Source organism: Phlebotomus argentipes, unplaced genomic scaffold (assembly GCF_947086385.1).
Source record: "Phlebotomus argentipes unplaced genomic scaffold, Phlebotomus argentipes genome assembly contig_15, whole genome shotgun sequence".
Classification (NCBI taxonomy): Eukaryota; Metazoa; Arthropoda; class Insecta; order Diptera; family Psychodidae; genus Phlebotomus; species Phlebotomus argentipes.
Genome location: NW_026776181.1, coordinates 6,978,454 through 7,002,936, shown reverse-complemented (window position 1 = coordinate 7,002,936; position 24,483 = coordinate 6,978,454). Strand labels below are relative to the sequence as shown.

The 24,483-nt window shown below is 45.0% G+C and overlaps 5 protein-coding genes across 9 annotated transcripts in view; 2 read left to right on the top strand and 3 right to left on the bottom strand.

Moving 5' to 3' along the window:
* Window positions 1–52: 52 nt before the first annotated feature.
* Window positions 53–1,559, top strand: LOC132262398 (26S proteasome non-ATPase regulatory subunit 10-like). Its single transcript, XM_059761670.1, has 3 exons — window positions 53–272; window positions 734–903; window positions 963–1,559. The coding sequence occupies exons 1-3, from the start codon at window positions 53–55 to the stop codon at window positions 1,557–1,559; spliced, it is 987 nt and encodes a 328-aa protein (XP_059617653.1).
* LOC132261663 (leucine-rich repeat serine/threonine-protein kinase 1) lies at window positions 1,556–11,967 on the bottom strand. Its single transcript, XM_059760563.1, has 8 exons — window positions 11,754–11,967; window positions 11,458–11,643; window positions 11,236–11,401; window positions 9,032–9,363; window positions 4,179–8,972; window positions 2,864–4,113; window positions 2,117–2,798; window positions 1,556–2,052 (listed from the first exon to the last, which is right to left on the bottom strand). The coding sequence occupies exons 1-8, from the start codon at window positions 11,802–11,804 to the stop codon at window positions 1,798–1,800; spliced, it is 7,716 nt and encodes a 2,571-aa protein (XP_059616546.1). The 5' UTR covers window positions 11,805–11,967; the 3' UTR covers window positions 1,556–1,797.
* LOC132261665 (tryptase beta-2-like) lies at window positions 11,966–15,485 on the bottom strand. Of its 2 annotated transcripts, none has more exons than XM_059760566.1 (3): window positions 14,984–15,485; window positions 12,639–12,872; window positions 11,966–12,578 (listed from the first exon to the last, which is right to left on the bottom strand). In XM_059760566.1, the coding sequence occupies exons 1-3, from the start codon at window positions 15,235–15,237 to the stop codon at window positions 12,050–12,052; spliced, it is 1,017 nt and encodes a 338-aa protein (XP_059616549.1). In that variant the 5' UTR covers window positions 15,238–15,485; the 3' UTR covers window positions 11,966–12,049. The 2 variants fall into 2 exon arrangements, with proteins under 2 accessions (XP_059616549.1, XP_059616550.1); XM_059760567.1 differs by having other exon boundaries at window positions 11,966–12,575.
* Window positions 12,936–14,978, top strand: LOC132261664 (mitochondrial import inner membrane translocase subunit TIM44). 2 transcript variants are annotated; one of them, XM_059760564.1, is made up of 4 exons: window positions 12,936–13,036; window positions 13,196–13,291; window positions 13,362–14,645; window positions 14,816–14,978. In XM_059760564.1, exons 1-3 carry the CDS (start codon window positions 13,034–13,036, stop codon window positions 14,562–14,564), a joined length of 1,302 nt encoding a protein of 433 aa, XP_059616547.1. In that variant the 5' UTR covers window positions 12,936–13,033; the 3' UTR covers window positions 14,565–14,645; window positions 14,816–14,978. The 2 variants fall into 2 exon arrangements, with proteins under 2 accessions (XP_059616547.1, XP_059616548.1); XM_059760565.1 differs by having other exon boundaries at window positions 12,949–13,036; window positions 13,199–13,291.
* A 3,194-nt stretch (window positions 15,486–18,679) lies between the features above and the next one.
* Window positions 18,680–24,483, bottom strand: part of LOC132262073 (TOX high mobility group box family member 2) — a 77,994-nt gene continuing 72,190 nt past the window's right edge. For 2 of the 3 annotated variants that reach the window (XM_059761208.1, XM_059761207.1), the window contains 4 exons: window positions 23,769–23,990; window positions 21,771–21,916; window positions 20,579–20,662; window positions 18,862–20,509 (listed from right to left, as the gene is read on the bottom strand). In XM_059761208.1, the coding sequence (XP_059617191.1) occupies window positions 20,443–20,509; window positions 20,579–20,662; window positions 21,771–21,916; window positions 23,769–23,990 (519 nt within the window). In that variant the 3' untranslated portion in view covers window positions 18,862–20,442. Of the gene's footprint in view, window positions 20,510–20,578; window positions 20,663–21,770; window positions 21,917–23,768; window positions 23,991–24,483 lie in introns of all 3 variants that reach the window. The other variant, XR_009468445.1, reaches the window with a different exon arrangement.

Sequence of the window (24,483 nt, the reverse complement as noted above, 5' to 3'; positions counted from 1 at the left end):
TGTACTTTCCCAGCACTTCTCTTTCACTCTCTGTGTGCTTTTTGCCAGAGACATGAGGGCATTGCCGATGGATTTGTCTGCTGAAATCACCCGCCAAAGTTTAATGGCATCACGCAAATTCCTCCCCACCCATCGTCCCTTCATGGGCACACAGTCTGTCGGAATGCCTCGGAAATTCACCCTCGAGTCGCGCACAAATTCTATGTCAAATCTCAAGGGAGGCGTGATTGCTCCTCATTGGCCTCCACTGGGCCACGAAGAAGTACCTTCGCGTGAGCACCGTTTGCTTTCTTTTCTTTGCTCCCCGCCGATCAATTTGCCACTTTTTTCGCTAGGCTTTTCAGCCAATTCGTGTGTGTGTCTTCATGAATGATACACTTTCGTGTTTATTCTAATTTCACCACCCCAAAACACGAGACAGAGGGAGGAGGAAATGTGAATCTTCCGCCCAATTCCGTCGCTCTTGGCGAAAAATGTGAAATCAATAGTGGTTATATTGCAAATTTATGACAGAAACAGTGATATTTTGCCAGCTATATTGCATAGTTAATTGAATATGACCCAGTTGTGTGTTGTTTTCGACCAATCAATAGAAATATTTAACAGAAATTCTCGACTGCATCGCGATTTGAGTCTATGATTTGCGCGGGAGAATTTTGGCGCGAAGCCGCCTTCCAGTCTCCAGAGGCGCACAAGTGAGGTTATGGTGTATTGTTTTGGTGCTTTTGCTGACTTGACAAATTTTTACTCCCCCATTTTTCACTGATATTTTTAGGTTTTTCACTAGTATTCCCTATCAAAATCATGGAAACATTGAAATTGTACGAATTGGCACAGCAAGACTTTCATGAGCTGGAGATTTTGCTGAGTGAAAAGCCAGAATTCACTGCCACGAAAGACAGCGTAGGCAAATCACCCTGTTGAATCCCGGAAGTTTGTGTAAAACACGTTTATTTTCACAGAGTGAGAGATATCTTCTGCATTGGGCGGCCTTGGGTGGTCGAGTGGAGCTGGTGAAACTCCTTCTGGCCAGGGAGACAACATTCCTCCATGCTCGAGATGACACGGAAGCGACACCTTTGATTCTCGCCACTCTCGGCGGGAATCTCGAGATGGTGAAGCTTCTGGTGTCGAAAGGAGCAAATATCACTGATAGAAATTGGCACGGCCACTCATCCCTCCAGTATGCCTGCTCTAAGGGCCACCGGGACATTGTGGAGTTCCTCCTGGATAAAGGAGCGGATGTCAATGTGCGGGACGATCGCAGTGACACTTGTCTCCATCGACTGGCCTCCACTGGACGACGAGACATCATGGAAATGATCCTCAAAACTCCCCAGCGAATTGATCTCAATGCCCAGAATCGCGAAGGTGACACGCCACTTCATCTCGCCTGCCAGGAAAAGCAGCTGGAGTGCGTGGCACTGCTGGTGGAGTCCGGAGCCTCTGTCCACATTCTCAACAAGGAGAAAAAGTCTCCGCTGGACTACTGCACAACGCTGGTGCGTCGGGAGATCCTGGAAAAGCTGAATCTGGCCGAAACGCCTGCGTCATCTTAACCAGTAACTCGTTTATTAATCTCTGTCATCAAATAAATAAAATGGTATTCTCACCAACATCTTGGGCAAGATATACTCCTGGTTAATTTGGTAATGGTAGTAATCTGACTCTCTGAAATCACAGATCAAGCACAAAATTCAAATCCTGACAAGAGAACACGCACACAAAGAGGACGGTAAAATGAAGAATTGCGCTAGTTAGAATAGCAATAGTTGCGCTTTCGATAAAATGCCGAGCTTATACTGGCGTCCAGTGATCTGCGCGCCAGATGAGAGCGTGCATATTACTGCTGCGATCCTTCTGGCTGTTGCCACTCGAGGAGTGCTCAGGACTGCCAAAGAGATGCCTTCTCTCACTGCCGGACGGGGTGGTGATTGATTTCGGGGCAGAGTCCGTGTACCGATGGATCAGGGAGCGATATCCGCGTCCAATGGTCACGATAAGAGGCACAAGATTGTGCCCAGGCGTATACAAAGGCAAAATGCAACGAACCTGGCGAAAGAAAACCATGATATTACATTCAAATTCACTGAAGGAGAAGACATGAGATTCTCACCTCGTCATCAAAGGGACGAAAGACTGTGATGGGACGCATGGAGTCCTTCTCAACGATTATCAAGCATCCCCACGTCGTTCCAATGTACAAGTCATTCTTAAGCACCGCAAGAGCTGTTATTTGACACTTTCCCGGACTCAAATGTTCCTCAATGGCGATACTCCGGAGACTCTCAGAGCACGGGATGAGTTTTGAGCAATCCAAGCGATTCTCAATCTCCTTCCTGGACACATTCCACTGATACAGAATACATCCTGGAGCCACACATGAGAAGACGTACTCTTCAGAAGCGTGCAGCAGTACAACATTCGATTCTCTGCCACCCAGAGAGACATCAAAGTGATTCAGAAGCGTGTGTTCTGACACCACAGAGTCCTTCAGTCCAAAAACATTCATAGCGCCATCCGTTTCTCCACACCACAATTCACATACTTCATCATCCAAGCGCCACAGCGCACAGACACTGTGAAGACGCTCGCCAGAGCCCAGCTCTGTGAGGACAAAGCTTCCCTCGGCAGAAACATAACTCGCTGGTATGTTAGAAGAGTCCAACAGGAAGAGTCGCCCATTCTCCAAGCCAGCCGCCACTCTGTTGATGCGACTGAGATGCACAAGAGCAACCACTGGACTCGGCTGAGCTGGCTCCAAAGCATAAGAGAACAGATGAGTACAATCAGACGCACTGCAAGCAAGATAATGTTCAATTAGATCATCTTATTCGCACTATCCTTACAAGAATATTCTTACTTGAATGCATAGATATTGCCATCGGCATCGCCTATCCAGACAGAAGTGTCCACAACACAAACCGTCGTCAGCTTCATCGGACTGCTTCCGCGTCCTTTGGAGATTTTCGGGCAGAGAATCCTGTGATACTGCTGCCATCCCTTCGGAGAGCCCAGCAGCAAGTCAATGCGAGAGTTTGAGCAGGGAAGCCACAACTCATAAGACAGAGTGTCATCCTCTGGACTCGCCACCACGGGATATCCAACACCTCCCAGGACACTTCCAGGGTGTGATAGCGAAACTACATCGAGAAGATGCGTGAACTCTGGAGCGCTGGCGATGGAGACAATCTGACTGGCAGATGGTCGGTTCTTAGGCTGTTGATCCCAGCACAGCACCATCAAGTCCAGACAATAGCAGGGAAACTGCGTCTCTCTCTGTGTCAGCACTGGTCGTCCACCTTCCAGGATGCACTCCTTGACTGCCTCGTGCCCCTCGAAAGGCTGCCTGAGGGAGAGAAGCTCATACAGGAACATCCCGAAGGAGAAACAGTCCACCTTTTCTGTGTACTCCTCCTCGCCATTGTGTCTCATAATCTCCGGCGCCATGAATCCCTCCGTGCCGCCAAATCCTTTTGCACCCGAAGGCAAAGTGACGCGACTTATCCCATAATCTGCCACTTTGATGTGCACATTGTTGGCCGGATGATCAATTGCGTGAGGTTCTGGGAAGTCCCACACCAGCACATTCTCTGCCTTCAGATCACGATAGATCACGTGACGTCGATGGAGATATTCCATCGCCCGAGCGGCCTGCAAAACCAGCGACTGGAAACAGTAGGGCCCAATCCTGGCTCCACTCCTGCGATATTGCCTCAGCACAGTGTCAAGAGCTCCTTTTGGCGCCAAATCCAACACCAGCGCCAACGGTTGCGTGCAAACGCCCACAAGAGGCACAATATTGGGATGCTTGAGTGTCAGGAGGACGGCCAACTCCTGCCTCGCTGTGCAGTAAGCCTTGCAGGAGTGCTGAAGAGGATCTCGCTCCCACTTGCCCAAGGCTGCTTTGTAGGCAATCACTGCGCTCTCCTTGGCTCGTGATCCCGGCGGCACGGGCTGCAGCATCTTCATTGCGACTGGAATGAGACTTCGTGACACTCTCGACTTGCACGTGGCCTTGAAGACGAATCCAAAGGCGCCACGACCAAGCAATGGACCCTTTGTGATGTCTTCTGGCCGGATCAAGTAGCAATCGGACAAATCCAGGAAGATCTGGCGAAAACAGAGAAAACCAAAATCAATTATACTGAAAGCAAGATTCTATGATTTACACTCACAATGTCCGGAGTGATGAGACGCAATTCCACCTCCGCATGAACAGGACATGAGACACTCTTCTTATCATAGGCCGCCAGGATGCACTCCTCCACCATCCAGCAGTAGTTTGGTGGTCCCGTCGATTCTGCTAACACCAAGGGATGTCCCTCTACTGAGGCCGCTCTCGAGGATCCAGCAGAATCTGGCCCAACGCCAGAATCTCCGTCAGACCAACCCAGAGAATCTTGGGATTTCCTCGCATAGTTTGCACTGTCGAATCCCTGAAGAATGGCCGGCAATTCATTGAGCCCACTTGATTCTCCCACAGTGAAATCCCTCCTTTCCACACTCAATCTCTTAGTCAATCCCTTGTCCGAAAATTTGGCACCCTTGGCTGAGGGATTTGAGCCCGTGAAGGAGTGCGAATTCCTCTCATCACTCCTCTTCAGACACTTTGGACAGGGCACGAGGCGAGTCACGAGAAATCTCCCCTCGGAAGTGTGTACGAAACGTGTCCCAAGAGTTGGATACCAATCCTCCAGGAGGATATCAATGTGATCCACACTGAGGGACACAAGTTGAGACACACACTGAATATTTGCCTCCATCTCCTTCACTGTGGTGCCACAGCCCGCCTCATCGATCCTCCGCAGGCCGATGGCGTGCATGGGGAAGGTGATCTCCAAGATACTTGTGGCATTCATGTCAATGTCGCACCACACACCATCCTGCTTCAGCTTAAAACGATTGCTGGGATTGCGATACGGTGAGAAGGGACAGGATGGCGGAATCTCGCGCATTTTGAAGACCAGCGTTGTGCCGTAGTACAGCGCCAATCCTGTCTGCCACACTGTCCAGTGGGAGGCAATATTCAGCAGTTGACTAACTTCTGGCTCCTCAAAGTCCTCCTTCCGCAGTGGATATATATTCCTCAGGGCGTCCACCACCTGATCATCCGCCAGAACACGCGTGATGAGTCTCGACCAGAAGCCCGATGGGAAGTATGACATCAGCAAGAGGCGAGAGATCACCTTATCTGGACGTGGCAAAGTGCAAATATCATACTCTGGATGATTCACTTGAGGAGTCAAAGCCACAGAATCTGGTGAGGTGAGATCATAAGCTGATGATGAAGGAATTGGAACACTTCTGCGAGATCTCATCGCCCATCCACGACTTCTTGCTGCAATTTTAACCGTCACCACTTGACCACCTCGATTATCCTCATTCTCAGGCAACAATGATGGGATGAGAAGTGTTCTGGAATCCCACGTCAGAGCCACTTCAAACTTATTGAGTAGACTCACGATATATCCTCTGTTATCACTGCTTCCCAGACAAGAGTTCTTAAACAGCAACTGAAGATCGTCCATCCTCATGATTCCTGATCTCGCGAAGGGATTTATCTCTCTCACAGTGACCACGTGAGCCAACATATCGCACAACCACTGCGGATCCAGGAAGTAGAGATCTCTGAGTGTTGCATCATCGTAGTGCAGAAGGCATCCGTTCTCATGCAAAAACATTGTGGCCTGATTGAGTTCTGACCAGTCACGGAATCTCTTGTAGTTCCTCACTTGCATCTCCTGAGTGACCATCGTGCGATAGCGCTCAGCGTCCAGAACAGGATCAGCTCCAAATTGCTTCATAGTCGTAGCAATTGTTCCTACAACATCCTCAAGAGCCAGATAACTCGCTGGCACTTTCTGATGCAGCAACAGCTCCTTAGAGCCCGGCGATCGAAGGGAAAAGGCTGTGTCGTAAATGAGATTCGACAGCAGTTTGATATTGTGCCCCGTGCGACAGCTCACTTCAATTGAGTCCAGAACACGAGGAAGACCCATCTTTTCAGCATCTGCCACTGCGATAAATCTATCTCTGATGATCAGCTGCAGTTCTTCAGCCTTCTTGGCCGGGAAAGTATCTCCCACTGCGTCGTAGTGCGTCCCCACAATCACTACCGGTGAATTTGGAGCTCTGGCTTGAATATTTCCCAGCCACTGAAGCACTTCAGCCAATCCTCGACGCCCATCGGTGATGCGCCAGAGCACCAGGTAAAGACTCCTCTTGCTGAGAAAGTACTGATGTGTGGCATAGTATTCCTTCTGCCCACCAAAATCCCACGTCCTGAAGATCACTGGTCCGTGCTGAGAGTGTCCTCTGACCTTTTTCTCGCACACCCAATCGCCAATATCCACACCAACAGTGGACATGTTAATGCCTCGACTGGTCTTTGTGTTGATATTCTTGTGACCCATCCGCTTGGCCCAGTGATCCACGGGCTTCTTGTTGCGATTGGGTCCCTCTTGGCGAAGCTGCTCCAGCAGACTCGTCTTTCCAATGCCCTGAACTCCCACTACCATCAGCTTCATCCGTGCGTAGTGTCTGGCATCCTCATAAACTGACTTCAAGTATCCAATAATGTCCATTGTCTTGTACTTCTTGCTGTCGATCATCGCTTTCAATGGGTCCTGAAGAGTGCAACCACGCGTATTGAGATTCCACAGTCGCGAGAGGAGTCCCATGTGAGGAGGTAATTCAGTCACATCCACATTCCCACTGATATTCAGGACGCTCAGATTACTCAATTCGTGAATCGTGTGAGGAATATCCTTTAGGCAATTGTTACTGATGTCCAGCATTGACAAATTCGGGAAGATTAGCCGAGATTTTGTCACGCCAACCAGACTCCATTCGGACTCTTCAGACTCTGAGAGTGTAGCGACGTCATCCGTGGACAGTTGGATGCGTGTCAGGAGATTATCAGCCAGGATGAGTGTTCGCAAGCCCTCCAAGCGCAAATGCCTCCGATGACTGCAAACACTCTTCAGCACAGCCGTTCTCAGGGATGTGATATTCCCACTTGAGGTATTTGTCTTGATCACAGACACTTCAGCACTCTGACTGGTGATATTCTTCAGTGGCTGCTTGGACTGCTTCACCTCCTGCGGATTGTAGCACGCCAAGTGTGGATCCAGGGCAGCAATTCTCGGCAAACTCGGCCAACAAGTGATCTCATTGTGTCCCAAATCCAACTGCTTGAGACTTGCTGGATAGCTGGTCACGTGTCCCATTGATCTCAAACTGTTGTACGACATGGAGAGTCGCGTTAGATTGATTGCCAAACATGGGAGAGCCAGAGGGATGCTGGTGAAGAGGTTGTTGGAGAGATTGAGGCTCGTCAACTGGGAAATATTCTCATCATTGCGAATATCCGTGAGGCGAACCTCCTGATCTGTCACTTCCAGGGATTTTGACCAAATGTGATGGCGCACGAGATCGACTTGAGTGATGGTTCTATTGCGACTCTGAGCCTCAGAATCCTCCATTTGGTTGAAGAGAAATGCTTCAGTCACTGGACTTGGCGGTTCTGATTGCGAAGAGCCGCCGTCCTGATTGGGCAGCACGGGAAGATCTTTCAGCAGATTAAACGCGACGTTCAACTCCTTCAGCTTGGGCGCTCGCCACATCTCAAATGGCAACTCCTGCAGTTTATTGTTGGACACATCGAGAGTGATTAGACTCTGCATTCGAAAGAGTGCTGGAGGAAGCACTTCCAGGCGATTGTCCTGCAAATATAGCTCCTCAAGAACAAAGCATTCATACTCTTTGGGAAATTGTCTGGAGTTGCGTCTGCTGCCGGCCAAAACTCTCACTGGAGAGTTAGGAATATCCTCAGGCAGTGGCAGAAATTGGATCTTGTTCTGCGCCGCATTCAAATAGCGCAGGCTGCACAGAGTGAAAATCTCCGGCGGGAGGCTCGTGAGTCCATTATGAGAGATGTCAATGCGAGTGAGCGCTCCCAAAGCCAGAATGCCACACTTTGGATGTTCCTTGAGTTTTGTGTTGTGCAGCAGAACTGCCTCGCTGAGGAAGTTTATCTTGAGATTTGTCAAATCACAGTTGTTCCAATTGATCATGATGGAGGTGTTGGGGAACAAGGAACTGTAAGTGAGTCCTCCATCAGGAGAAAGTTTGTTTCCCGCCAATTCCACCTCAGTCGTCAAGGCTTTCTTGTTGATCTTGTACTCGGGATCTGGATGAGCTCGAATCGAGAGGAGTTTGCAGATGATTTGTTCATTGCCTTGGGTGCAGGCGATACTAAGAGCTGTTGATTGTTCATCTTTGGCACCGTACTTCAGCAGGAGTTCCACCATTTGAATTGACTTTTGGCGCACCGCCTCGGCCAGGGGAATGTTCGAGAAGCCGTACACCTCATCCGACAGTCTGGGATCATTGGGATCCTCTATTGGTTTTGCCATCACATTGGGATCAGCCTTCTTCTGCAGCAACAACGCCGCCACATCCAAATATCCACCTCGCACAGCGGCTAGCAGTGCCGTTTCTCTCGCCGCTCCACACAGCAAGTCCAGCTGCAAGGGATTCACTGAGTTGTTGGACTCACTCTCTGCCTCTTCAGCGGCATCCTTGCCCAGACTCAGTCTCGACATGATGGACTGTATCCCATAGGAAATACGCCTCTTCGTGGGACTAGACGTGGTGACCCTGCTGCTCACTGAGCGCGACTGCCCATCGTCTCCTTCGCGCATCTTGACACACTTCACTTTCCAGCCCAGCAGCAAGTCAACCAGAGGCTTGTTGCCGAGCAGACACGCAACATAGAGGGCCGTCTGTCCGGTGACGTCTTGCGTGTTCGGATCGAAGGCCAGCCGCCACTCCGTTTCACCCGTTGGATCGCGATATGTGGCATAGAGATGATCGGGATACGTATAGTTGAGCAGGAGTTCCACCACATCGATGTGTCCATTGATGCAGGCCGCGTGCAGCGGCAGCCACTTTTCCACAGTCAATTGCTGCCAAGATATTCACGAGTGAAATTTCAGTGTAAAGCATCACGAGACTCTCCACTCACCTGAACCAATTCGGGAAATTTCGCCAGCAACATCTTCGTCACCTCCACATTGCCATTGTGAACGGCTGTGTAGAGCGGAGAGTATCTGGTAACGGCATGAGCTCTGCCATCGGCTCCTGCCTCGAGTAGCATCTTCAGAATAGGTTCATTGCCCACCTGAGCAGCAGAGAAGATGAGAGTATTCGCTCCTCCAGGAGCCATGTTGATAATCACTTCGCGCTCATTTCCAGTCCCAAGAGCCTCGAGGATTATTCGTACTTCATGCTCATCATTTGACACAACAGCTTCTCGCAGTTCTCTGTACTTGAGCGATCTTATCTCCTCGAAAGCGTCTGCAGGGACAGAAGAGAAAGACATTGTCAGTCACGTGCGATAAATCCCACACGCGTGATTACTTTACAGCACTTTAAAAATAGCTCCAAGCAATAAAGAACCAATCGATAGGATGTACACCTCGTTTGCCCCATCAAAGAATAGGGTATTGTTCTATTTATTAATCAAGGACTTGAATGAAAAGGATTCCCACACGTGATAATTTAATTACGAATTGTATTAAAGCGCTAAAGAGACCTTTAGTCTTCTGCAAATTAAATCAATTGCACGAATTGTGGCTCTAAATAAGGCGAGGCAATTTGCATTTGTGAGAAAGGTCTTTGCACTGCTCTTCCATAATTTATACAAACATTTACTTTATGACAATAAACCCACGAAGAATATTCATACAAGAAGTTTTGAATAGCTATAAATATTTACTGTTTTACACTCGTGAAAAATCCCATTTAATATTAGATAAACAATTAAATAACAACAACATTTAATTATATCTTTCGTTACCATTGCAGAAATTTCTCATAAACACAAGACGAGTTTAATAAATTCCTACAAATTCATTGTCAATTAATAAAATCTCTTCAGTTTGGTAAGAAAACGGAAAATTTTCCCAAAACACCGAACAATTTCATAAATTTACGGCCACTTTGCACTCGAGTGGCTTTTTCTCATTGAATAATCAACAGTGGAATCAACCTGGGGCTCTCCAGAAGTCCAAGACTTCGTCGACAAAGTAGTCGCAGGCATCGAGGGCAGTCTCTGCCCCCGTCCGAGGTTGTTCTTGACGGAAATTCCAGGCCATTTCCGCCGCACTGCCACAATTGTTCTCCTCACTGTCTCTAGTCTTAAATGCTATTTTCCGCTATTAAAAGCGCACTACCGACACTCTAATCTGGGCGTTACAAAAAGGGGTCTCTTGTGATTTCACAGCACTTGTGGCGGAGACTATCACATATCGATTGCCTTTCGATACTCTGTCTGGGCAGCTCTGGGGTGTCTTCAAGTGCACTTCGGCGAAGAGATTGATGAAGCCATGCAAGAATCACGTTGTTCAGTCCGACGGATTCACCGCAATCCCCACTTCAGCAGGTGTGATATTTTTCTTCCAATTTCGCGCCGGGTTTTGATTTCTTTCGCGCTCTCTCTCCCTCTCTGTACTTTTGTGGTTTATTAATGACGTGAATTTCACCCTCTCCACAATGTCTTCAATTGTTATTGTATGCACAAAAGTGTTGAATGATGTCTGCAAAATCGCGGTAGAAAAGAAAGTGTTTGCAACACCGTCTTGATTGTGTTGATACACTTGAACGAAAGGTGGGAATTTTTTCACTGATACTTCTTCCCCTTACCGTGCATTTTCCAGCAGAAATGGAAAATGCGGAAGAGTTTTAACCGATTTATCAATTTTTTTTCACAGAAAATAGTGCATATTTATCGGAGAATTGGTGCTGAAAAGGCCTCCAATAAGGGAGAATGCAGAGAAATGACTGGTGAAAAGTCACTTCCCGGCCCACGTCGCGACGTCTTCGTCAAGGCAACGGGGCTGGGGAGAAAATCAATACCGACCACGCGCTCTGCACGAAAGGCTCGCTAAGCCCTGTTAAGCTTGAAACACCCGTGATTCACTGCCAATTAGCTCAGGAGAATTGATTGAAATTCCAGCTCATGTTTAAGAGAAAAATCATGTCTAGAAAACGGTGTTTACGGTTCTTTAAAATGTAAATAGATTGAGATTTACACCCACTCTGAACTCTGAATGACATAAGCGGTAAAGTGAAGCATTCTAAAGGATTTCAGTAGCTGTGCCTCCTTGGGGAGTCGAGGAAGCACACCTGGCGAGTGGGAGTTCTTAAGGACGTGACACATTAACCTACCAGCTGCATTCTTGAGCATCTCCATGCATCGGACATGACCGAATTTCTCCGCCAGGTCAAACGCTGTCGCCCCCGCGGTTTCTCTGCGCGAGTAGGAGGCTCCGGCAGCCAGCAAGACATCCACATTCTGCTCATGACCGTGTTCGGCGCTCAAATGAAGGGCAGTCTGTAGGAGATACAACGCATTTAGCAGAGAACACTTTCCTCCGGCAGCCTCCTCACCTTCCCGTCCATCGCCTGAGCATCCACATCCGCCCTGGCATTGATAAGGAGCTGCAGGCAGTTGGAATTCGCAGTGATTGCGGCTGCATGGATGGGAGTTCGCCCGAAATTGTCTCTACACTCAATTAGATGTTGCTCCTCTTGCAACAGATCCACGAGTAGTTCAACATTGTCCCACAATGCAGCCTGGTCAGTGTTGAGAGAGAAAACCACGGTATTTTGTGGGTGAATTACACAAGAAAACAACCTTTTCGCATGACTTCCATGGCTAATTCCACAGCCGAGTAACCACTCACCTGATGCAGGAGTCTCCCCGGGAAATCTTCAGCTTCTGGACTCAGAGACATCTTGCACACTGTCTGTATCACTTCAACACAATCTGGAGCACGTCTTTGGACATTTTATCACACAATTTCCATAAAAATTCACACAGAAAACCACTGGCAAAAAGCGCACTGCTTAAAGTCGCACCTTTTGTTTTTCACTGACAATTCCAGCGAACCGCGGAGTGGGGGTATTTTGACGTCTCGGCTGACAGGTGCAAAAGCGGGGGAAAACTCACAGCATGTGCAAAAATCACATGTGGTTTATTTCAGAAATAATATTTTACTAAATTGTCATGAATCCAATCGGAAAATACAGATACATTTGTGAATATTCGGGGTTCGTTGCACTTGAAGCCCCACGAGGCGACGCCCGCCAGCACAGGAATACTTCCTTGTTGATTGCACACTAGAAGATTTCCTCCTTGAGCCTTGCACGTGCCCGGGAGATCAGGAACGGCACAGAGAAAACTCGCGTGGAGTTGGAATCTCTTGCCCATGTGTCCTTCCCTCAGTATCGCCTCACACAGGAAAGGAGGCATCACATTGAGTGGCACTGGCTTATCGTTCTCCAGCTCAATGGCGAAACACGAGGCATCCTCATCGGTGAAGTCCTGTCCATCAGCCAGTTTAATCACCTTGGATCCCTGAGGCTCTGGCAGAGGTCTCACCCACTTTATCAGCGCTAAATCGTTGAATCTTCCTCCGGAATAGTATCCAGTGTGCTTGATGACTTCACTCAGCATTCGCTCTTGTCCCTCGATAGTTCTGACCGAATAAGCGCTGGGGTGTTTACTTCTAGGTCAAAGGAAAGGCGTTAGAGATATCGCAAAGGTGGAAATATTCTGGGAAACGTACTCAGAAACACAATGAGCAGCAGTAACTGCTGCTGTTGAAGTCAGAAGAGCTGCTCCACAAGTGTTGGGAAACTTGTCCATTGAGAGCCCCAGAAGCCAAGGGAAGTCCTTGATGGTGAAAGGTCCTCGTCCTTCGAGCGTGTTCTCCGTGAAGGTGATGCTGGCTGAGCAATTGGCGGGAATGGGCAGCCTCATGATATGGCAGCATATATCGGAAGAGCGCGCGCAAATCTCCCTGGAAAATCACAGCATTCCATGAGAAGCTGATCAACGGATCCGTGAAAACCCTTCAAATGTTAGTGTCACGGCGAGTGTGAGAAAAACACACCGAAAATATACCAATTTACCCTATTTATAGTGAAAATTCCATGAATTTATCCGGATTAGCGTAATAGGATGGTGAGTTAATGATCAAAGAATCAATAGAGTGTGAAATCACGTGAAAAATATTTGTATTCTTTGCGATATGCTGGCTAGAAATGATTTTGGGGTTATGTGATCGCCCATGAGTGGCCTCCAAGGCTCTCCAAAATTACTCATTACTCTTGTACATTGCAGCAGACCATTGCGAGAATGTCGACGATACGCTCTACACTCCGACTGCAAAAACATTTGCTGAGTAAATTGCCCACCAATGCCGCGGTGTCTTCAGAAGTGAGTGACGTAATCGCCTTAACTCTGTCCGGGAATGATAAATATTTGGGTTTGCTTTGGCTTTTTCTAGAGATACTACTCTCAGCAGCGACCCGGATTCTTCTCCCAGTTCATTGAGAACATCAAGCAGGAGATGGAGAAGAATAAGGAGATGAAGGAGAGCTTGAAGAAATTCCGACAGGAGGCTGAGAAACTGGAACAGTCGGATGCTCTCAAGTCTGCGCGGCAGAAGTTCAATGCCGTGGAATCGGAGGCCTCCAAGGGATCGGAGGTGCTGAAGGAGAGACTGGAGGGGTTCAAGGATAGAATGCAAGACGTCCTGGATGAGGCCTCCAAGTCGGACATTGGGAAGAAAGCCAGTCAGTTTGGCGAGGAGCTGTCGAAGTCAGCGAGAGGAGTTTCCGATTCCATAGCGGAGAAGAGTCAGCAAATTGGCAAGAGCGGTGCCTTCCAGAGCATCTCCCATGCCACGGAGGCGGTGAAGAAGGAGATAGGATCACAGACAATGGCGGGACGGGTTTACCGAAGCCCGGCGAAGCTGCGGAAACGCGTGGAAGTGGCAGCTGCCAGCACAGAGAGAGTGTTCGAGGCGAATGACGATGCGCGAGGGATTGAATTGCACAAGGACAGCAAATTCTACCAATCGTGGGAGGATTTCAAGAATAACAATGCATATGTGAACAAAGTCCTCGATTGGAAGATGAAATACGAGGAGTCGGAGAATCCAGTGATTCGAGCATCACGCCTGCTGACCGACAAAGTGTCGGACGTGATGGGGAATCTCTTCTCGAAGACAGAACTGTCGGAGACGCTGACGGAGATCTGCAAGATTGACCCCAATTTTGAGCAGAAGCAATTCCTGCGCGACTGCGAGACGGACATCATCCCCAACATTCTGGAGGCGATGGTGCGCGGCAACCTGGACATCCTCAAGGATTGGTGCTTCGAGAGCACGTTCAATGTGATAGCGACGCCGATTAGTCAGGCCCAGAAGGCGGGCTACTATCTGGACTCGAAGATCCTGGACATCGAGAACATCGATCTGGCGATGGGGAAGGTGATGGAACAGGGCCCGGTGCTCATCATTACGTTCCAGTCGCAGCAGATCATGTGCGTGAGAGATTCCAAAGGCAGCGCGGTGGAGGGTGATCCCGAGAAGGTGATGAGGGTGAACTACGTGTGGGTGCTGTGTCGAGATCCCAGCGAATTGAATCCCAAGTCGGCGTGGCGGCTCATGGATCTCTCGGCCAACAGCACAGAGCAGTTCGTCTGAGAGCCATCGACTCCGCGTCAGCCAGAGGAATACCGTGGCGGTCACAAGACGTGCAACTGTCCAGCAAAGTGTTCTTCAAATGTGAGTAAAATCAGCAAAAATCCATGTGCGTAGATTCATTCAGAGCAACATTAGCATGATATATGAAAAGCAACTATTCGAGTTCATAGTGGAAATTCCAAGAACGACGGCAGTTCCACTCTTTCCCCCCCTTTGGCTAATTAACTCTGTTTTTTTCACGTTTCTTACAGGTGTTGCATCTTTTGTCACCGCCACTGTATGTTAGAATAGTGAAAAAAAATCTGCCACACACTTTGAGAGAATGAGAGATTTGTTGGACTTTTGTTAGGGAGATTGTATAAATTGTCACTGTTATTGTATGATGATGGAAGGGCAAAAAATCCAACTGATCAACTCACTTTTTCTCATCACTGAACACGATATCGCGTGGTGGATCGTCGCACTGGCACTTGGGGACGCAAGAACAGTCTCCGGCGACGTTTTCGGTCACATCCTGAATCCTCACATGGTCACCGATGCGCTTTCCTGCGCGTCTCTCCTCGGCGGCGCTGATCAATTGTGAATTGAGCCACCAGAAGTCGCCGGAAGCTTGGGCGACAGCAAGAGATGTCTGAGTGGCGATGGCCAGGAGAATGAACCACGGTGTGATCATGATGTGTGAACGACTCTAGCGTCAGGCAGCGACTGATCTCTCTTCAATCACGCGCGAACAACTTAAATCCCACAACGTTTCGTCACTGCAGTGCGTCCTTGGCGCTCTTTTCTGCGCATAGTGTCTTGAACTTGTGCGGTTTTCGGTGCGAGCTTCTATGCGCTGCCGGAATTATCAAGAGGCAGAATGCAAAGAGAGAGAGAAATGTGGGTCAGTGCGATGTTTATTAAATATTCCGATAAAGTCAACCCTTGAGATGATCGTGCAGTGATTCATGGAATTGGAAGTCAGAAGTTGAGAAATTCCCCAATGCAAAAAGTGATTTAGCATCTCCGGCAGCATTTATGGTGAGTTCTTCACTCTTTCCGCTCAAAAGTGCCTTTTGGTTTTGGAGAGTTATTTTGTGGTAAAAGAATCTTACATTGATTTGTTACGCGGAATTCGCGTCACTTTCGTCATGTTGCGTTACATCGCGCTGCTTTATTGTGAGTCATTTGGACAAATTTATGCCCTCAAACACTCAATTACCTTTTCAAAATTACCTCTGTGTCTCTTTGGAGTCAACAATGATCGTGTAATGAGTATTTTTTTGTTATGCTCAATTGAGAAGTCTTTTTTTTCTTAAGAACATCAGCATCAGTGATCATAATCGGTTTGGAGATGATATTCTGTAAATTGCTGTATTTTGTGTATATTCTGCTAAGCACCAGAAAATAGATTCTCTGTTTGCAGAATAATTTACACTTATTCGTCTTGAGATTCTCGAGTCAATATTTAGTCACACTTCGCATTGCTTTGTTTGGTGGGGGGTTTTCCTCTAACCGGAGAACATTATGTTAGGGAATTCCTGAATTTCAAATGTACTCGCAACACTCGAAATGACCGGATTATGGAAGGTCTTTGATTTCGCCAAAGATTCAGCTGAAATTATTATTATGCGGTGAAGAGTGACAAGATAATAATCAAGAGGGGAATTCTGTGGCAACTTTGTCTCCTGAAAAAGAATAGTTGGGAAGAGTGAGCTTTATATTCTCTGGAATATCATTTTTATTCTCTTTTTGTAATCATTTCTACAATTAATTGCTGTCTTTTCGCTTACAATTCAAATAATAATTCCAGAATTATTCAAAAGAATACTCAATCATGATGGAAAATCATGAAGATCGACGTCTCGAGAGACGTTGATTGACCTCGTGAGAAAGAAGGTGAAAAGCTTCTTCGGAGGTTGTGATTCTTAACTTAGTACGAATGGCCATATGGGCAAAAATGCCCGTAAAACATTAAAAGTAAAAAAAACTTAGTACGTTATCCCAATTGCCTTTTATTTGCGTTGATGTTGTTAAAGTTAACGACACGAATTACGTGCTATTTTTAAACACAATTTTAGAGAAAAAATGGTTAAAATAGACATTTTAAGGATTAATTAGTTCTTTTCCAATTTCTCGTAAACACGATTTTTCCCAAAATTGTGTTAGATTAAGGAAATTGCAATCAATTAGTATTGATAAGTGTCGATAACTTCTGTCACTTCAACGCAAATACAAGCAAGTGGGATAATTCTCTTACATCTAGAGTGGATGAAATATAATTGAGGGAGACAAACTTTGTGCCCTCTTTTTCATTAGATTATTCTCATAAAGATAGCATTCAAAATTGATAAGAATGCAATGCTATATTGCTCAATGAACTTGCTGAAATTACAAAGGACATAGTAATTTTGTAATTTTAAATAATAGTTGTGATTTAGCAATGATAATCTTAACAGTTATAGAAAATGTGGAAAATTTGGCATCACTTGAACGTGATCTGCCTGAGAAGCTCTTCAATTATACCTCCAGTCATTGGCCTTCGTGTTGGGCGCAAAAGGCCAGCGGCGGTGTTCCCAGGAGGGCCATCGGCGGAAGGCCCAGTCGTCGCAGTCGTCCCAGGGCTCGCGTGGAACGCGCGGAGGCTCAGGCGGTGTCAATAGGGCATCAAATGGTCGATAGAATCCCAGAATGTTGAATACGTCCATCGTTTTGGCCATGAACAGATCGCGTCTCTGCTCCTCCTCGATCTCTTGCACGGTGCGCATGTTGTACAGCGGGCAGTGCTCCAGGACGTGGGCATTGTCTTCGGTGGAGCCGCACTTGGGGCACACGACGGCCCTGAGGAAGGGGCAAATGATGGGGCCTCTGCCGTTGCGAACGTTGTGACTGCGCACCTCCTCGATTCTCATGCCGATTTGGTAGCAGTGGATGCAGAACTTGCGCCTGTTGGCGAGGTCACTCGGTGTCTGCGACGCCGAACGGTAATCCTGGGGGCCGCGAGGGCGCCGAATAGGGCCCAAATGGGGGCGCGGCGGCGAATCGCAGGGACCCATGTCCGTGCCATTGAAGCGAAAGTCGTCCGGCTCCGGCGGTGGCGGAGAAGGCGGCAAAGCCATCTGATACACTGGCTCACCACTTGCAGATTCACTATCACTTGATCCATCTTCCTTGCCAAATAAAGACTTCTGAGACGATGGGCGACACATATCATGAGAGACTGACGTGCACAGTCCTTCGGCAGTGGTTTTTATAGTCTCAGCCAAACGGTTGCTCGAGTCCTTTCTGGGTCTCTGACTAGAACTTAATTGATTCGAACTAAACGATGGATTAGGCAAGTCCCGGTTTAAATGATAGTTTACCAGGAAAATTGCAAGTATGGGTTCTTCAGCTAATTAAAATGTAGTTTTAAGCAACAATTCGGGGTGAAAAATTTGCCATTTTTACGAAAACCGTCTGTGATTTTGATTTCCAATCTATTTCGTGTTATTTTGTAGTCATGAGAAGGCTAAGGACTTTTTTTTCTTCAGAACTCCAATTTATCTTTATATTCCTAGACTTGGCCGTGATTAACGGTTTTATTCAATTCTGCTTGTGAAAGTTTAATTATAATTGAAGAAGCAGCGAGTTTATTGCCTCGTATAAATTAAAATAGCGAATTAAAATGTGTCTCTGAAAATGGTAAAGTTGCTTTGGAAAGTTTTATAAATTGAAGGAATCGTTTTTGCAGTTTAAGCGCGGTCGAAATTTAAAAGATTCCAAAGTCTGCATCGCAATGTGAACTCAATTTTCTTCTTACTGATTTTCTTGACGTCACTTACTAAGTTTCAATGTGATATGCTGAAAATGTATCCGCACGCCTTTATCTCCACATTTTCCCCTTTCCACTCGCCGCTTTTCATCCAGAGAGAGAGTAAAAGATATAATACATGAATCAATCCTCCCCATCATTGGCTAGAGAATAGAAATTTGAATTATTTCCCTGAAGCTTTTCAATTCAGCCTCGAGGGACGTTGAAGAAAGTGAAAAAGAAAATTCCACCCCGAAAATCGATTTCAATTTCCTACACAAGACGAATTCCGCAAATTGCAGAGATTTGTGGGCAGAGAAAGCCAAGAAGAGAACAATGTCAAAAATTCACTAATATTGATGAAATTTTATTAATTATTTTAAATATTTATATATACATTTTTTTTCGCTATGCTGCATCTCTTATCTTTTCTTCTTCCTTTGCATAATGCTTTCATGTGATTTTATGTTCTTCACCTCTTTTGCTCCTTGTTGATCTCTGTAGTCGAGTGAAAGCTTTTAATGTGTGTTTTTCTTCTTCTTTTCTCCTTACTCTTCTTACGTTCTTATTTTGTACAAAAACTGAAGGAAAGTAAAATGATAAATGTTATGTCTTGCAAGATTTTAGCGATTGGTATGTCTTTCACTACTCATCAAATCTCCTATTTTTCTTGTAGTTCATTTAAATTCTATACTTTATTATTTCTTCTCTAACTTTTGTTTTATCTATTCAATTATAGCGTATCGTATATTTATTAATACATAATTATTTCAATATTACTTTTGCAATTTTCTTTACTTCTTTACGTTAGAGTGTCTTTTTTGCCGTGAAACAATATATATTTTTTTGATTGTTGTGTTTTGGTAAAATCCGAAGTCATTTTCAACAGAAATCTTTTGTCATTGCTCATATATTTTTATTTTTTACAAAATTCATTTTGCCGAAAAGTTGGTTTTCTTTTCTACTGTCTATACAGAAGATGCGATAGGAATTTTTTTCTCTCAATCACTCACTCTCTTTCTCTTTCTAAGTTGTGTATAGTCTCGTAAGTTATTATTTAGATTTTCTTCATTAACTACTATTTCAATAAATTTTATTCCTCCTTTTCATCATATCCTAAAATCTATCAATTATTATTCTTTTTTTCTTTTATTTCAATATTCTTCCTCCTCTCTTCATTGTTGGATTAATCAGAAAAATCTCTAAAAAGAATCTTCAGCATCAATTGGCTCAGAAATTTTCGAAAAATCTTATCTCAAAAAGGCTTTGAGAAAAAAAATTATTTACATCACTTTTTCCCATTAAAATGGAGAATTTTCTCTGTGTAATAAATTCTCCTTCAGAAAACTCGTGAGAATTGTCTTTTTTTTCATTTTTCATAAAATTTTTTTCTCGATAGAGACGAAGAAAGAATCTTTTACGACTATTAGTAAATTCTAAAATTCAATTCAAAATTAACTTTATATAATGTTTAATCACTAAAATTTATTTGCTCTTAATCCTCTTATTCTTCTCTCTATACAAATTTGTTGCAACCAAAGTCAATTGCTTTGACTTTCTCTGTGCAATTTATATTTCACTGATTTCAATCGCATTCGACTCAATTCACTTTGTCAAGAAATTCTATGGCAATCACTTTGTCTATTTACAAAATTTCTAGAATAATTTCCTTCTTACAAGTTTTACTGTATCATTTGATTGATTTTCTTTTCAATTTCCATCCTGTGAAATGCAACTTAATGGAAAAAAAATCCCCATTTCTTTCTTATACAATTGAATTGGTAGAGGAACAACACAAGAGGAAGGTAAATGATAAATTCTTAAAATGCCTACGGAATTCAATTCATATGATATAAAATGAAGTTTGTACTTCTCATTTGCATCAAAGAAAGCATAAAATAAAATTAAATTCTTACAAATTACATCAAAAAAAAGAGCTCAACACGAGAGAAGTAAATAACACGGAAAAAATCTAATTTAGGTAGAAGGAAAATTTAAACGAAACATCGCTCTTTAATTCTTTCACTCTCTCTCTCTGTCTGTGCGAAAGAACAATTGTATTCCTCGGTTTGTCCTCGCTGGCTGGACTCTCTCTCTCGCCTGGCAGATTTATTTGACGGCCGAATACGTCTGTGGCTGCTGTGCATTGGTTTGCACCCAATTTCCAAACACATCCCTGCATTTCGGAATAAACACCAATAATATAAGAAGTCCGTGCGAACATTGAATAGCCAAATGAACTCACCTGCAATGTGTTATGACGCACTCATTGCTGCAATATTCATCCTCCCAGTCTTGATTAACAATAGCCTGATTGGTGCATCCGTGTCTGCAAGAGATCAGAGAGAGAGAGAGAGAAAGAGAATTAAGTCAATTTCGATACTTTAGCATCTCATCAATTAATCATTTGTGAGTTTATTCAGTCAAGATTCATGATACGTGCCATCGAAAGCACTCTATTTCTCTCCCATTCATAACACACTCTTCCACGCCTTTCATGGGCTCCCCCTTGAAAGCATCTCCTCTAAGTTATCTTGTTTGATAAATACATGTTCCTTTGCCTCCCCAAATGAAAAGGAAAACCCACCAGAGCGCCGCAGTCTCTCAAGGCAGAGGGCCGAGCTGCAAAGGGGTTTGTTTAGGGCGAACACGCCAAGGAGAGGAGGAGGAGGAGGAGAAAAAGGGGTGTGAGGAGAGAGAAAATTGAATTTTCCTTCATCATAAATTTCTCACAATTCAATTTTATTTTCAGCAAAAGAAGAGAGAAAAATTGAAAAAGACTCAGATGACTTTTTTCCTGGGCGTTTGCCCTCATCCTTTATTCTCCTTCTTCTCCACATTTTGCCCCCTCCTCAGTCAAGAGAGAAAACTATACACACACATTTTGGCAAAGGATGAGAGACAAAAAGGAGCAATGAAACTTTGACTTTCAATTAAATTTAATAAGTAATTGATACCAAATGGAGAGAGAAAAGGGCAAAATTGGGATAAGTTTCTCGTTTGTAATGGATACTTTGTGAGACTATTTTTATAAAGAGAAGGCTTTTTGCAAAAAAGAATCGCAAAACTGCTGCAAACAAGCATCACAGTTCAAAATCGTCTTTTTAGGACTGTATTTAAGCAACGAGAGAAGATTTACTGTCATGTTCTATCACTTCAAAGCACTGTTTCTGGTTTTTGATTTTCAATGAATTTTCCAAAAAGATGGAACGTTGGAGGGAAATTCTATTCGGCCTTTTGAATTGTCTTAATATCTGTGCTAATGCAGCCTTAAGAAACCTTTGATTGTTCGGTGGTTTAATTCTTCGATTTTTCATGGCCTGGATAAGAAACGCTACCCCGAATTTACCCATTCCACTCTGCCCCGCACTCCCCTATCTCTTTAGGACTGTCTTCTAAGGGTTTTCCCAGCGATTGCGGAAGCGAAAGTCACTCACCGAATGCACTGATTTGGGTGGTGTTCATTTGACGGCGGCGTCCCGGACACCGGTGACATGGTGTGCGGACTGATCTGGCCGCCACCGCCGCCCCCCGGAGGCCCCACCATTTGATGGCCGTGCGGTGGCTGTTGCGCCGGATGCATCTGAAAGTGAAAATGCGTGAAAAATCCACTCATTCAGGCGCGCGAAAAACACCACCGCCGCCCCGCGACACCCGAAAAACTGGCGTGAGTGCGTAAAATGTGGTGCAAAATATCGCGTGTGTGAGCCGGTGGGGGAATTGTATCGAAAACGGCGTATAATATCCCATTGAAGCCTCTCTCCCGCCAATGCATAAATGCACATCACAATTGACTCCGCGCATCGACAGTCCCCATGTTCACCCCCTGGGCGACCACTGTGTATTGGCTTAATTCCTCCGCCCACAAATTTGATTTGAGGTCGCTCACACGCTCTCCACTGTGACAATTTTGTGTCACATTGATAGAATTGAGAGGGAAATTTTGCATATATTCAATAGGCTTCACTCGTCACCAATTTTCAGGGACAACAATCATCGCAAGAGAGATCGATGGGCATCAATTGGTTGCAATGGAATTGGCCCATTTTGGCGGGCGCGCTGTCGAAAATACGTTTTGTGTATTGTGGCGGTTGAGAAATTGGGGACAGCCTTCTGGGAAAATTAATCAGAGATAGACATTCAGGGTCTGTCATTAAGTTATGCTCTCTCAAGGGCACAGAAAAGATCCTGAAGACCTTTTGAGCTGTATATTGAAGAGAATGTGATGGGTTTTAATGGTAGTTTGACTGTAGTTTGACTATTCCAGTTAATTGCCGAAAATAATCCTCTCTGGCCCACATGAGAGAATAATAATGTAACTCATATATTTATCACGCAAAAAAACATGTACATCGAAACCAGAGTGCAAATCAATATTAATTGGATAGAAATATCAAGAAGATTTGATCATATTGATTGACATTGATAGGTCATTATTATTTTAATCAAAGTACAGATAATTGTCAGGCATAATTTGGGGCAAAAGTGGTCGAATTAGTAAATTTTGCATAATCAATCACTACAAATTGCGCTTGTCAGAAGTTTTCACAGAAACCCCTTAATAAAATTGAATTGCAATTTAACAAAATTTTCATCTTAATTAATCTGAGAACGTCAAATGAGAGGCTAAAGAAATGCATAAATAATTTCATGAAGCAATTAAACTTTCTCAAACTCACAAACACTTGAAGAAAGTTAAACTTGGCAAGAGTGAACCAATATAATCGTGTACTAATGATTAGCCTTCTCAATATATCAAAAATTGAAAGAAGGCATTTTCTTCAAGCGATTTATATCACAAATAATCAGTCAATGTTTTGTAAATTGCAAATTAGTATTATATTGCCAGCATTTTGGCAAATTACCGGAGAATGCAGCGTTTCTTCCTCCTCTTTTGCTGTGTTCACAATTTACATCGCGAACAATAGCGGGAATTGCAATTTTAATCACTCTTCTCCAATTTCATTCCTCTTTTTTTCTATACTTATTCTCTGAGGAAAATTTTGTTACCGCTATCCGGAAGTATTTTCCATTTTGAAAGAATTTCCTCAAGCAATTCAATAGAGTGGGAAAAATGGTGCTTAAGAATTTGCATGCGGCGTCAGGGGAGGAATTTTCTCACGAGGCGCATTTGTGTTGAAAACAATTTCTTCAGCGTGTCGTGATGGAGAGCAATTGCCAAAAAAAGGAGCCGAGAATGGAGGTCAAGTGTAAAAGTGCATCCGGGAGAAATTGCCGTCCGAGAGGCGAGAGAACATGTGTACTGTGGGGGGATGCATTCATAATAATAATATCATTTCCCGTGCACTCGCCCACGCGCGGCTCCTGAGGCGCCGTGCCAAGTGAGAACAGGGTGTCACCGGAGGGTTCTGGTGCCAAGTCATGTGTCACTCACGCCCCACCCACACCCCAAACACGCGCCTTTGACACCTTACCTGTTGATTCATGTACTGGGGCATGCCACCCATCCCCATCATCGCCCCGTTCATGGCGGGGTGATTCATGGGATTCACATGGGTCGCCTGCTGCTGCGGCGGCGGATTCATTTGTCCCATCATCGAGCCCATCGAATTCATTTGATTCATCATCGATTGCTGCTGCTGATGCGGCAGATGTGGATTGTGATGTTGCATTTGCAAACTCTGCTGCATCATGACCTTTGATGAGTAGCCAATGTGTCCGGCGATGCACGTGAAAAAGAAACAAGAGCACACACACACGAGGCAATTAGTTAAAATTCACCAAATGTACAATATTTCAGGAGAACTGGCGAAACTATGAAAGCCAGGCATGCGGAGAGCCACCTTATATAGGCATTTTCCCTGGGGAAATGCCAAAGTTTACTCTGCATTTTAAGACATTACAGGTAGATGGAATTTCTCTCCTCAACTAGACATTAATTGCGTTATAAATGCCGTGAAAGTAAGTTAATTTAATCCCTTTTCCTACTCTACTTCTGAAATGATTCAGCAATTCCCTCGGGATCTTCTCGAAAAAGCTCACGAACTCAAATACTACATTTGCCAGAGATAGATCAGAGATCATCAGAAGAATTTCTGAGAGCACAGAATGGTAAACTCAGTGTTGAGGGGGTAATAAAGAGAAGATGAGTGAACTTTTAAAGTGTCAGAAGTTTGGCCAAGTATTCTC